General features: G+C 32.5%; 2 protein-coding genes across 6 annotated transcripts; one reads left to right on the top strand and one right to left on the bottom strand.

Moving 5' to 3' along the window:
- Positions 1-3,274: 3,274 nt before the first annotated feature.
- BGAL16 (beta-galactosidase 16) lies at positions 3,275-10,409 on the top strand. 2 transcript variants are annotated; one of them, XM_090312520.1, is made up of 20 exons: positions 3,717-3,833; positions 4,779-4,842; positions 5,121-5,216; positions 5,317-5,429; positions 5,510-5,576; positions 6,058-6,150; positions 6,258-6,401; positions 6,484-6,578; positions 6,758-6,866; positions 6,970-7,054; positions 7,154-7,272; positions 7,565-7,726; positions 7,816-7,997; positions 8,114-8,205; positions 8,284-8,393; positions 8,503-8,595; positions 9,176-9,280; positions 9,384-9,529; positions 9,616-9,967; positions 10,078-10,409. In XM_090312520.1, exons 3-20 carry the CDS (start codon positions 5,121-5,123, stop codon positions 10,186-10,188), a joined length of 2,274 nt encoding a protein of 757 aa, XP_090168646.1. In that variant the 5' UTR covers positions 3,717-3,833; positions 4,779-4,842; the 3' UTR covers positions 10,189-10,409. The 2 variants fall into 2 exon arrangements, with proteins under 2 accessions (XP_038885233.1, XP_090168646.1); XM_039029305.2 differs by lacking the exon at positions 4,779-4,842 and having other exon boundaries at positions 3,275-3,833.
- Positions 10,052-13,160, bottom strand: OGG1 (8-oxoguanine-DNA glycosylase 1). 4 transcript variants are annotated; one of them, XM_039029308.2, is made up of 3 exons: positions 12,341-13,160; positions 11,224-11,434; positions 10,052-10,946 (listed from the first exon to the last, which is right to left on the bottom strand). In XM_039029308.2, the coding sequence occupies exons 1-3, from the start codon at positions 13,090-13,092 to the stop codon at positions 10,701-10,703; spliced, it is 1,209 nt and encodes a 402-aa protein (XP_038885236.1). In that variant the 5' UTR covers positions 13,093-13,160; the 3' UTR covers positions 10,052-10,700. The 4 variants fall into 4 exon arrangements, with proteins under 4 accessions (XP_038885236.1, XP_090168647.1, XP_038885235.1 ...); XM_090312521.1 differs by having other exon boundaries at positions 10,052-10,982; positions 12,545-13,129; XM_039029307.2 differs by having other exon boundaries at positions 10,052-10,982; positions 12,341-13,124.
- Positions 13,161-13,734: the final 574 nt, after the last annotated feature.

The raw sequence follows: 13,734 nt of genomic DNA, 5'->3' as shown, positions 1-13,734 counted from the left end.
GGTGTAAAATTGAAAACTAAATTAATTTTGAGTAATTAAAAATGTGTTTCCGAGTGATTTTAAAAATGGAAAAAAAAAAGTGATTTTTGATGATTTTAAAATCACTCCTAATGCACTAAAATAAAATAGGTTGTGTGTTGGGCTTTTTAAATGGTTGGGTTTAATTTTTTTTTTTTAAAAAAAAATTGACCCACGTATCCCTATCTGAAAATAGATACGTGTATGTGAAAATTTAAAATAAAAATAAAAAAATCAGATACTTCAAATCAAGTATCGGACATGTATCTACCACGTATCTAGACATATCCGTATCTGATACCGATTCTCTACACAATTAGAAGCATCTGTGTTTCCTAGTTCAAATGCATAACAAAAGAAATGATGATAACATTCGTATTGTTTTAGTTGTATAGAAATTTGTTAACGTGAACATAATTCAATAGTAATTGATATGTCTACTTCATTTCTTGAAGTCAAAGATTCAGATCTTGTTCACATTACATTTATTTGTTGCATTAGGGAAAAAAATTGGGAAAAAAAAAAAGAAAAAAAAAAGAGAGTTGTGTTGGAAATTTATTTATTTATTGTTTGGACTTTGGAGGGGTATTTTTTGAAAAACTTGAAAAGAACATTTCTCTAAATGGAGCACTGAGACAGCTAAAGACGCAAACATTTGATCGTTTTTAGAAGGCAATTTGTGGGAATAAACAACCAAATGGGAACCTTGCTTCCACGTTTTGCAGCTTCAAACAAGCAGCCTTTTCTGCCTTCTTATTCTCCATTCTTCTTGCTTTACGAAAGATCAGTGTTGTTTTTTTTAAACGGTTTTCAAATATAAAAAAATTAATCAAAATATTTATAAATATAATAAAATTTTACTGTCTATCTATTATAGATCGTGATAGATTACTGTCTTTGTTTATCTGTCTATTTATGTCATGATTAGTCTATCATAGATAGACGATAATATTTTGCTATTATTTATAAATATTTTCAGTAGTTTTGTTATTTATCGATTTTTTCTTTTCTTTTTTTTTTTAAAGAAAAGTTCTCATTTTCTTCACAAGTCCTATCAATGTGATTTTAATATGAAAAATTATTTTAAATGACAAAACTGCTAAAGATATTTATAACTAATAACAAAATATTACAGTCTATCTGTGATAGACCACTATAGGCAATAATAGGCTACTATCTCTGTCTATCATGTGATAGATAGAGATAGTAGCCTATCGAGGTTTATCTAACACAAGATAATAGTCTATTGCTGTCTATCGCGGTTTATCGCAGATATATAATAATATTTTACTATTATTTGTAAATATTTTGATTCATTTTCGTATATTTAAAAATAATTTCTTTTAAATTTTAAAAACAACGACATGGTTTCAAAAAGAAAACGAAATAATTTCTGAAAAGAATGTATTAGTTTTTTATCACCAACTTTCCATTTCATCAAATTGAAATCTAAACTTAACCTATTTTATAATTTCTACCATATGTTTATTGTGTGCTAAATACATCCACTAATTTTAATATAAAATAAGACTAAAAATATACCAACTAACTAATTTCAACAAAATCAATCTTGCACGATATAAAGCTTGATTAATGCAGGATATTGATTGAATTTCTCTTTCAAAATAAATTTGACTATAAAGTCCTTTAAATAAATATATTGATTTTTTTTTAGTAAAACAGCTACGAGATGAGAAATAGAACCTTTACTAACAATATTTAAGATAGGAGAATTGAATCTCTCACGTTGAGGTTAATAATACACAGTCGTTAAGTTGTGCTCATTTGGTCAAACTTATTTGATATTAGATGAATGTATGTTTTTATATGTTCATTAAATCGACCTAGGAACATTTTCGTTAATCATTCTTTTAAGTTTTTTACGGTGTAATATTTAATTTAAAGCAAATACCGTTTAGTAAAGTCTAAGATATAGGTATAAATGGATACGCATTCATTTCTCTTCTCTCGTCTCACCAAAAAAAGAAGAAAAAAAAAATTGAACGTAGTGATTATGAATTCTTTGAAAAAAAGTTAGAAATTTGAATCCTCAACTTTGTCATGTTCGGAATAAAAATCCGCCCCCGTCTTTTTTAATTTAAGTCGAAAATGTGCTCAATCATAAAATAAACCGAAATTTGAGAATTTAACTCCCATATATGGTTTCGAACTTTTCCTTAACTTTATTTAACTTGCTCATTTTATTTGAATTTAAAATTATCAATTTACCTGCTTCAAAAAAAAATTATCAATTTACCATCAATGTAAAAGAAACTTTCAACTAATTGCACATAAAAAAATTTAATCTGTGAAATGTAGCATTGAGTTATTATTTTATTTACATATTTGAGCAGCATGTCACATACAATTATAAAATAAAAATCCTATCAACATGATAGATTTTAGAAAAATAAATCAATTATATCCATAATATTTTTTAATACAATAGAGATGAATGATTTGAACACAAATCTTGTGGTTATTAATACATATAAATACTCTATTTGACAATTATATCTATAATTGTTGGTGATCATATCACTCCAAATATCAATTTAATAATTATATACATTAAAATCCTAAACTTTTCAACTTAAACACTTCATTATAATTTTATTTTAGAATGGTTAATACATAATCTTTCATACACTTCATAAAAACTTCTTTAAATACAAGAATTAATGTAAAGTAGTAACGATATTCCATTAATACGAGTTATTTTTCATGATGTTATTCTCTATTTATTTAATTAATATGATAATAATTCTTCGGCATACAAGATGTTTTGGAAAACTATACATTTAAGTAATTTTGAGTTGATTTTAATAAAATTAAATGAAAAAAGTATTAAATCCCCAAAGAATAATTTAAATCAAGTTATTAAGGGTCTAAATTGATTTTTAATATATAAACTTGTAGCATAACCACATTTTTTTATTACTTTCTTTAAAATCAATCATTCAATCAAAGTACCCTCTCAAAAGAAAAATTAGAATATTATTCCATCAAAATAGTTTCACACGTGTGAATGCTTGTAAAAGTAGCCCGTGGTGTCCGTTTGAATATTTTGCTTGTTTTTGTTTCATTTCTCTCACGTGACTCAACAGACGTGACGAGTTTCCGCTACCAATGGGTCCGGGTCAGGGTCCACTATTGTTTTCTTGACTTAATTTACTTGCTTACCCACTAACTGTCCTTATTTTCATTTCCCCCCCGTTATTTATCCATAATTCTCTTAAAGTACCGAGACAAAACTATTTACTAGTTCGTTACTCACTCATCATTAAAATCCGTAAAATTCCAGTTCTACTCGAATCCGCCATCTTCTTCTCCCTCTTCATTTGTTTATTTATTTTTAATTTTTGATTTATTTTAAAGTAATTGACAGCCAATTATGAACAAAGGCGCTGTATAAAATCAAGAGAGACGCCTCGTTTCTTACGCAGAAAATTGATATATGAAATTCGCCTTTTTACGGATCCAGACGAATTTTTGTATATTTCTTGTGAGCAAGAGAATGAAGAGTGAGAGAGAAGTTGATTACTAGTTTTGATATAAATTCCGCAGTGAAAAGAGCCTTTCACCTCTGGAATTGAGAGTGAAAGGTTTGAGAATCAATGGCGAAATCAGAGTACGGCATCATTGTATGCATTAACTCTGCTTTGGTATTGACGGCGGCGTTACTCCATTGCGTCCTCGGCGGCAACGACGGCGGCAGCGGCGGCGTAACTTACGATGGAAGATCCTTGATCGTCAATGGTGAACACAAACTTCTCTTCTCTGGTTCTATTCACTATCCGCGGAGCACCCCTGATGTAAGTTTGATTAATGATTTCTTACTTTCATTGTCTTTGATCTTCTGTGATGATTCTGATGGTTCACTGCTTCTAATTTGAGTTTACCAATTTCATGGCGGTCGAATTTTCACCGTGTTGAAATTTTTGGTGGGAAAATGAAATTTCTATTTGGATCATCCATTTCACATTGTAGTGTAAGAGGTGTTAGGTTAGTTCAAAAAGGGAAATCAAGTGCGTTTGGTTATTGATAACCGTATTGGTTCATCATTCATGTTTGTTCGTTTTTATAAATTTTCTATTTTAAAAATGGAATTTCTGTGTCTTTTTTCCTATTTTTCAGAATTGGCGTTTTGATTGATAAAGTTTCCCGCCAACGAAGGAAGTAAATTGTTGTTTTACGGCAGTATTCAAATTTTTGGAGTAAAATTCACTTCACAAGGAATAAAATATTTTGGAATTTCTATTTTGTTGAAGTGTGATTCAATTCAGAAGCTCAACAAAAAAAAAGTGTGATTCTTAATTCAAATGAATTTCTTGGAATTTGGTGCAATCAGTTTTTTTTTTAATATATGTATAAATGTTAGGAATGATAATTATATTAATGATTTTTAAACAATGGACGTTAATATATTTAAATAATATTTTGATTACACTTTTTCAAGTTACGGTAATTTGAAATATTATGATTTTTTGAACAGTTTTGAAATATTAATTTTTCTTTGGAAAAAATTGAAATATTATGTTTTGATCTACCAATTATCTATAAAAATTTATTATGTTAAATTTATTTTTTGCATTAAAAAATTAATTGACATTAAAGAATTGATATGGGGTAGTCTAAAAGTGAGTGGTTTGGCAATGATCCCTTATTCTTTTTTCTGTTTCTTATTTATTTATTTACCTTTTTTAGTACATATTATTCATTTACTTATTTGAACTAACGTGCTGTAAGATAATTGTTAGATAAAGGAGTGCATCCCAAGAACAGCTCATCCTACACATAGTTCAATTGGGCCTGGGTCAACACGTAAACCCACAACATTTTTCACCTGTGCTTCAATAGTTTAAAAGAGTTTGCTTTGAATTAAAACTGTGAGAGAGAGTTAAGGTTAGAGTTAATATCTTAGAATTAAGAAGTCTGTACATAAAAGTGTAGAGATCGGTAAAGATGGACTTCCACATTAAAGGTGTGAAAACGAAAAAAAAAAAAAAAAAAAAAGAACGATAGAATTCCTAATGAACGAACCTCAATAATGAATATTATTGAAGTTAATAGAATAACGGCCCGACTTCTTTGTTATGCAGATGTGGCCTTCTTTGATAGCCAAAGCAAAGGAAGGTGGAATAGACGTTATACAAACCTACGTGTTCTGGAACCTTCACGAACCCCAACAAGGAACGGTACTTAATTTCTCTCTACTGTACTGTTTAGATATCTCTACAAATTCAGGTGACATGCCATTGAATCGTATACAAATTATTATTTTTTTTCTTTTTCCAGTATGAATTTAGTGGAAGACGTGATATAGTAAGATTCGTGAAAGAAATACAAGCACAAGGACTATATGCTACCCTTAGGATTGGACCCTTCATTGAGGCTGAATGGAATTATGGGTAAAAATAAATTAAACTTTGTCACAACTATTGCCTTGTAAATAACCATTTCTTAGTCCTTTTTTTACTTTTTAATACAGTGGTCTACCATTTTGGTTACATGATGTTCCTGGAATTGTTTATCGATCTGACAACGAACCATTTAAGGTATATCTCTGTTTTTTTAGTATTGATATAAATAAATGTCTAATATTTAAATATATCCCACTCTAGTTATACAGTAAAATAATTTAAAAAAAAAAAGAAGAAAAAAAAAGTCACATGACAAATTATTATTGAATAATTAAAGTCTTGGTAATTATTTTATTTTTTGTTTTTTGTTTTTGAAAATTAAATATATTTCCTCTCATTTTTTACGATAATTTACAATGATTAGGTTTTTAGTCAAATCTCAAAAATAAAAATACATTTTTAAAAAATACATTTTTTAATTTTTAATTTTGATTTGATTTTTTAAATTATTGGTAAAAATTAAAAAAATAAGTAAGAATTCTCAAGGCAAAAGTAATATTTTTAGACTTAATTTAAAAAAAAAAAAAAAAAAGCAAAAACTTTACCAAACATGGCCTAAAAGTTTTAGGCGAGTCTGTTATGTTTTCATGGTCTCACTCTGCACCTTCAATGGCAGTTTCACATGCAAAACTTCACCACTAAGATCGTGAACATGATGAAGTCGGAAGGCTTATATGCTTCACAAGGAGGGCCAATTATACTTTCACAGGTTTGAGCCGATGGGCAATAAAAACACCATTGAATGTCTTTTTAATTTAAGTTCCCATTTTTCCCCTCTGTGCACTTTATTAAGAGAACTCATGAATGGAATTGCAGATTGAAAATGAATACACATTGGTGGAGGCAGCCTTTCGTGAGAAGGGACCGCCTTATGTTCTATGGGCAGCAAACATGGCTGTTAGCCTTCAGACTGGTGTGCCATGGAGCATGTGCAAGCAAAACGATGCACCTGACCCTGTGGTATATTTATGTAAAACAAAGACTTAATCATACACTAATTACTTTTCCTCTCTATCTCTCTTTATTATATTAATCATGACAGATAAATACTTGTAATGGAATGAGATGTGGAGAAACATTCACAGGACCAAACTCGCCTAACAAGCCATCTATTTGGACTGAGAATTGGACTAGTTTGTAAGTTTTGCAGTTGCATTGTATCGAAATATTTTGCATATCATTTTTCACAAAAATGGAAGAATTAAGAATATGTTTTTTCTTTGAATGTTATATAGATTGTTAATTACCTGAATATCAGATAGCAATTTGTTGATTAAAGATCGATAACCTTTATGTTTGTCTGGGTGGAATTACAGTTATCAAACATATGGTGAAGAACCGTACATGAGATCAGCAGAGGAAATTGCATTTCATGTTGCTCTTTTCATTGCTGCAAAGAATGGGACTTATGTCAATTATTATATGGTATCAATGCAAATATCTCTCTCAATTTATTGCTTGTTATGAACCTAACTAAAGATGTCCATGTTTAACTTAAACCCAAAACCACTGTTAATTTTTCCATTAGTATCATGGAGGAACCAACTTTGGAAGATCAGCCTCTGCACTTATGATCACAGGTTACTATGATCAAGCCCCCCTGGATGAATATGGTATGGCATTTTCTAAAACTATCCCTCTGTATTAAATCAGATCAACTGTGGTTCGAATTTTGCATTAACTGAAAACTGTTTACCACATTTTTGCTGCAGGTTTAATTAGGGAACCCAAATGGGGTCATCTTAAAGAATTACATGCTGCAGTTAAGCTATGCTCCACGCCTTTGCTCACAGGAACAAAATCCAATTTCTCATTGGGTCAATCACTCGAAGTAAGTTTTAACATGTTTCTTCTAAACTTCATTCCATGCAAAATAAAGCTGTTCCTCCCGTCTAGATTGATCATGGAAGACCGTGAGTTATTAGCAAAATTTTAAAAACAAAAATAAGTTTTTGAAAACTACTCTGTTTAGTTTTCAAAACTTGGTTTGTATACATAAAAATATTCTTGAAAAGAAACCGATAGGTGTAAATAATGTTTACAAGTTTAATGCTTAAAAATCAAATAGAAACAAACTTTAGTCATTGCTTGTTTTTTCCTCTCTCTTTCTTTCTTTTTGGCAGGCTATTGTGTTCGAAACGGAGTCCGAAGAATGTGCTGCCTTTTTGGTGAATAAGGGAGCTACAGACACGAATGTCCTCTTTCAAAATGTTACTTACGAGTTACCTCTCAGTTCCATCAGCATCTTACCAGATTGTAAAAATGTGGCCTTCAATACTAGAAGGGTAAGATTTACACTGACAACTAGCGGGAAGTTTTTAGCAACAATATTATTTTTCCTCATCGATGTTAATTGTTGAAATATATTGACCAGGTAAGTGTACATCACAATACGAGATCAATGAAGGCAGTACAAAAGTTTGAGTTGTCTGAAGAATGGCAAGAGTTCAAGGAACTGATACCTAACTTTGACGAAACCGAATTAAGAGCAAATGAGTTATTAGAGCATACGGGTACCACAAAAGACAGATCAGATTATCTTTGGTATACTTTTAGGTAAATTATAAGTGAGAAGTCAAATGGCTGATATTAACCTTAAATAAGCAAAAGAAGAAGTCGGAATGAATTAGTTCAATTTTTGTTGCTTGTCAATAATGGTTGTTGAAATGCAGGATTCAACAGGATTCTCCTGACTCTCAACAAACACTTGAAGTGGATTCTCGAGCTCATGCCTTGCATGCATTTGTCAATGGGGTTTATGCAGGCTAGTATTATCTTCCTTTTTATGGTTGAAACTCTAAGAAACCACAATATCGAGCATTTTACTATTGTTGTTTTATAGGCTCTGCCCATGGAACTTACAAAGAAAGAAGTTTCTCTCTGGAGAATAATATTACATTGACAAATGGCATCAACAACATCTCATTGCTCAGTGTAATGGTTGGATTACCGGTATGAATCTTTTAATCTTTCCTTCCATAGTTATATTTTAACTTTGCATTTTAACGCTGATAGGTGTTTGTACCAAACATCTTAGTGAGTTCTGATAATTTTATTAAAGGATTCTGGAGCATTTCTTGAGAGCAGAGTTGCTGGACTGCGAAGAGTGAGAATTCAAGGGGAGGATTTCTCAGAACAATCTTGGGGATACAAGGTTCTTAATTTAAAAACAGAAATTTGAAAATAAGAGATTCAATAAAAACATAATTGTATATCATATTATTAAATATGTGTTTGATAAAATTAAATTCCAAGTTAAATAAATTTTCAAAATGTGTTTGAAATATATTTAGTTACTCATTAAATACTAGATTGAATATAAACCACTACTAATTAATTTTTTACCTTGTTTTATGTTAAAATTTTTGTATAATCATTATTTTGTAATGTCATTAATTATATTACATATTTTTAATTTAATATATATCATATTTAACAAAAATAATTGAGTTCATAACATGAAATAGTATAATTCTTATCATTTTTATCATTTTTAATATAATTCTACATTTTAAAATTTTGAGTTCAAAATTTAAATATATTGAAAATATAAAAAAGTTACTTTAAGAATGTACATTGTTTGAATCACGGAATCCGAAAATCCAATCAAACACATATTCGATGAATTCAGTAAATTTAAAAACATAAAACAAAATTTGAGTCGTCTACCAAATGCACTCTTAATTTCTAAACACCTAATATTTTTGTTGGTTTTTTAAAACAATTTTGCAAAGGTTGGCCTGTCAGGAGAGCAATCGCAAATATTTTTAGACACCGGATCAAGCAGTGTTCAGTGGAGCAGGTTAGGAAACTCTTCTCAACCGCTCACATGGTACAAGGTACCACCAATAATCAATTGTTTAGACCACTCTTTCAACAGCAACCATCTTGGATTCAAATGTTCATTAATTTTGTCATTGTCATTCTTTGCTAACCGAGCAGACTCAGTTTGATGCACCTCCTGGTGATGATCCAATTGCACTGAACCTTGGTTCCATGGGGAAGGGTGCAGTTTGGGTTAATGGCCGGGGCATTGGTCGGTACTGGGTCTCCTTCCTCACCCCAAAAGGGGAGCCATCACAGAAATGGTATACAGTTTACTCAGACCTTAATATATAGTGTTATACTATACCTTATCTTTCAAAATTCAATTCTGTCTCTCCTTTCAATCCAGGTATAATGTACCGCGTTCCTTCCTCATGCCAACTGGAAACCAGTTGGTTATTCTTGAAGAAGAAACAGGAAACCCGATTGGGATATCTTTGGATTCCGTTTCGATTACCAAGACATGTGGGCAAGTGTCTGAATCACATTATCCTTTAGTAGCTTCATGGATGGGTGCAAAGAAACAAAGGACGAGCGGTACAAAGAACAGAACCAGAAGACCTAAGGTCCGATTAAGCTGCCCTACTAACAAGAACATCTCCAACATCTTATTTGCAAGCTTTGGGACCCCGTCCGGTGACTGTCAAAGCTATGCTATTGGAATGTGTCACTCGCCAAACTCCAGAGCCGTTGTAGAGCATGTGAGTTTTTTTTCTGAAACACATTAGCATATTAAGAAAGTGGTATCTTGCATTAAATAAAAGGTAATCAAGATCATAACTCACATGAAAATTGGGTTGTGATATTTCAGGCGTGTCTAGGGAGGGCCAAATGCTCGATTCCAATCTCAAATCTGAACTTTCGAGGCGACCCATGTCCGTATGTCACCAAAACATTGTTGGTCGATGCACAATGTACATAAATGACGGAAGACGCCTAGCATGAAGTACATGGCATGATAATTCACAGTAGCTTTCAATAGATAGATAGCTTTAGCAATAATCTTCCCCACTACTGGGTCCACAGTTTATTTCATTCTTTTAGAAGTCCTAGAAACATTTACGCAATACTTCAATTATAAATCGATGATTCATGTCAAATCTCAACAATGAAATGCAACCACAGTTCTCTCGTCACAGAAAAGCTTTTTTTTGTTTTTTTTTGCTACTGAACTTTCCTACCATATTACAATTGAAATGCTTCAAAGAGGGATGGAATGTGAGACTTCCACAAAAGTGGGGATTAAATTTTGAATTTTCCCTTCGGGAGAAAACACCATCAACAAGCCAAAGCAAACCCGAAAGAAAATTCAGCACTAATCACATCAATCATCTTTCATCCCACATTTACCGGCAGTTTGTACTTTGAACGAACCTCTCACATCTTTGAGTAACGCCTATGGATCTTGCTCTACAAGAGAAATCAGAATTTTCATCATTGATCTACATTACCCGTATGTGCCTTATCTTTCTGGTGCTTTGTAGATCTTTTCCTTTTGGCATTCTCAAGATTTGCAGGTAAGAGGGCCTTCTGTTGAGGCAAATCAGCAACGAAAAGCAGAGTTTGAGCCCAACCAGCATATTTTCCATACTTGCTGACAAATGCCTCAGCCACACGGTTGCAAAGCTTTGGCGTTAGACGTGCACCAGCAAGCTCTGGGACAAGGTACCTTGTAGCAATCTTTTCATCCCACGCAAGAAGAAACTTTTCAATCAACTTCCAACAAAACCAAAATCAATAAAACTAAAACAAATTAAGTAATGCCTAAGACACCAAATTTATGTCCACTTCTATCTTTTTATACAAACTTCTCCCTGTAAGCAATATCTTTTCTTTTTTCAGCCCCCACACAGGACAAGGATGAAAGTTCTCAAGCCTATAATACAAGGCAAAGCCCCTTTGGTTCATAAGAATGAATCTTAAATCATTTTAGTTCACATGAAAAGGGAGATACTACCTGCCAGACGTGTGTGTCGACAGGAATGGCGTGGTGCTGGTCGAGAGAGAAGAGAGCAACACAAGCTGCTACCTTTGGACCCACGCCCGGTAATGTTGAAAGGGCTTCAATCACCTCTTCAAGATCCAAATCACGAAGGGACAGAAGCCATTCTGCACCTCCACCAGGTTTGGCTTTTAGTGCATTCACAGCGCCAATTATATACTTAGCCCTGCTTATTCACATTAAGCCATCAATAAACCACCTATGCCACCCATACAACATATAGCCTGTTCAATAATCATTTTGTTTTAGTTTTATGTTTTAGAAAACTAAGCTTATAAATACTATGCCTACCTTTATAGGTTCCTTAGTTCATTACCAAGCCAAAATTTAAAAACAAAAAGCAAACAAAAACGCAACTTTTAATGTCTTGTTTGGTGACCATTTGGGTTTTGGTTTTTAGTTTTTGAAAATTAATCCTATAAACACCAATTCCGCCTCTAACTTTCTTGCTTTATTATCTACTTCCTACCAATAATTTCAAAAACTAAACCAAGTTTTAAATATTAAAGAAAGTAGGTTTTTAAAAACTTATTTTGTTTTCTTAATTTTGCTTAAAACTCAACCTATTATAAAGAAATGGCAAGAAAATAGACTTAAAAAATAAAAAACAAAAAATCTAATGGTTACCAAATGGGGGCAAGAACACGGCTTAGAATTCAAATGTGCTCTGGAATGTATAAAAATTGTGAGAAAACAACCGTAATTTACAAAAGCAGAACAAAAACAGAATTTGGTTACCAAATGGGGGCAAAATATTGATTGTGTTTTTTAACACGGCTTAGAATTCAAATGTGCTCTGAAATGTATAAAAATGGTGAGAAAACAACCGTAATTTACAAAAGCAGAACAAAAACAGAATTTTAAGATCAATGATAGTGTTAGCACAACAGAGCTCTCTTAATTTCCTTAATGATGTGATAACTTCAACTTTTAGCCTAAGCTGACATAAATTTTACTTCTGGTTTCACTTTGGTGTCACCTATAATATCTCATATACATAGATATTTTCCTTCCTAACAAGTGGGAAGTGTTCCCATCCCCAGAGACAAAGCTAGTGAATAGAGAGTTTAACCTGTAACCAAAGCCTGCCTCTCTAAGCTCGGCCTCAGAGACCAAGGACAGCCTCTCCAAAGATGGGAATTCATAGAAATCAAAACCTCCAATATTACCCAAATAATTCCCAAGTGATGAGATGTAATCCACCATTTTGGTGATTCTCCCAATATTATTATTGGAAGAACACAAAAACTGAATCAAACATTCGAGTGGGTCTTGCCTGAGAACTCGAGCCCCCTCCAAATGGCGAGCCAACACATCGAATCTCGGATCAGCCGCCAAGAAGACCTCCCAAATGGAACTCAGGGAGATGCCGGCGTTAAGGAAATCGAGCAAGGCCAATCTGGCAGCGGCAGAGGAGGAGGATGTAGAACAAGAGTGAAGGCAATATGAAACGTCGCTGTTTGGAAGATGGTTGAGAGAGATAAGATGAGAGCCAACGACGCCGGTGAACTGAAGGGGGCTAGTTTGTTTCCAGCGGAAGGTTTGGCCGGTGGGGAAAGTGAGAGGCAGAGCGAGTTCTGATTTGGTGAGATTTAGAGAGACCCAATTGAAGGATGATGAGGATTGTGGGGTTAGGGTTTTGTTTCGGTTTTTGGAAGAGTAGTGGACGGAGACGGTGGTTGGTTTTGAATGGGAGAGCTGAGGGGTGGGAGGAGACGGCGGCGATGGCAACGGCGGTGGCTTGGCGGAGGGAGTGGAGGGTGGAGTGGGTCTGAGCCTCTTCGTCATTAGAAGGGGTTTGAAATTGAATGACAATGAAGGCATTTGGAGGGTTGAGAGTGGTGCTTCTGTTTAAATACTGACCACCAACGGCCAAACTGCCCTTGAAATGTGTGACAAATGAAAATGTGGGGTGTGACAAAATATGGAATATTTCCAAAAACTAATAAACAATTAAGAAATGGTAATTCTTTTAACACAAAAAAAACATTAATTAATAAATAAACAATTTACATTTTTATTTAAGAGTTAAAATGCTTAGTACTTGTTTTCTATTAAAAAAAAATATATTGGTATTTATACTATCAACCTCGAGGTCAAAGATTTAAGTCTTTCATGTATTTATCTAATATCTTTGTAAAAAATCACTTCATATTTAAATTTTATCTATATCAGTGAGAGTTTGTTGTGTTTTCTTTATGTTTCATCAACTCTTTACGATGTAATAAAAATTTTGATTCACCTCTTATGTCAAGTCGGACTCAAATATATGGAAATATCGATGTGTCAACATAAATTTGATAACCTAGAAGCAAAACTTTGAAAAATCTCTAAGATAGATGTTTATATTAAAATACATATCTTAACTATGCTAAGGTTAGTAAGTAATATATAATAAATAAAAAAAAAAAACTTAAAATTTGTCCAAAATTAGCTTGGAAGCATGTTATAAAAGTATTAAATTGG

This window comes from Benincasa hispida, chromosome 4, assembly GCF_027475165.1.
Source record: "Benincasa hispida cultivar pf3 chromosome 4, pf3_genome.v1.1, whole genome shotgun sequence".
Lineage (NCBI taxonomy): Eukaryota > Viridiplantae > Streptophyta > Magnoliopsida > Cucurbitales > Cucurbitaceae > Benincasa > Benincasa hispida.
The sequence above is the reverse complement of the archived record's forward strand: the minus strand, read 5'-3'. Positions and strand labels throughout refer to the sequence as shown.

Bases quoted from the DNA above. Each gene is read 5' to 3' on its own strand.
- OGG1 (XM_039029307.2), bottom strand. From the start codon at position 13,092: ATGCCTTCATTGTCATTCAATTTCAAACCCCTTCTAATGACGAAGAGG. The intron at 11,435-12,340 runs GTTAAACTCTCT...GTGAATAAGCAG, and splicing joins GAGGCAGGCTTTGGTTACAG to GGCTAAGTATATAATTGGCG. The intron at 10,983-11,223 runs GTAGTATCTCCC...TTTTGTTGGAAG, and splicing joins TCGACACACACGTCTGGCAG to TTGATTGAAAAGTTTCTTCT.
- BGAL16 (XM_039029305.2), top strand. From the start codon at position 3,636: ATGGCGAAATCAGAGTACGGCATCATTGTATGCATTAACTCTGCTTTG. The intron at 6,402-6,483 runs GTATATTTATGT...TAATCATGACAG, and splicing joins ACGATGCACCTGACCCTGTG to ATAAATACTTGTAATGGAAT. The intron at 9,968-10,077 runs GTGAGTTTTTTT...GTGATATTTCAG, and splicing joins CCAGAGCCGTTGTAGAGCAT to GCGTGTCTAGGGAGGGCCAA.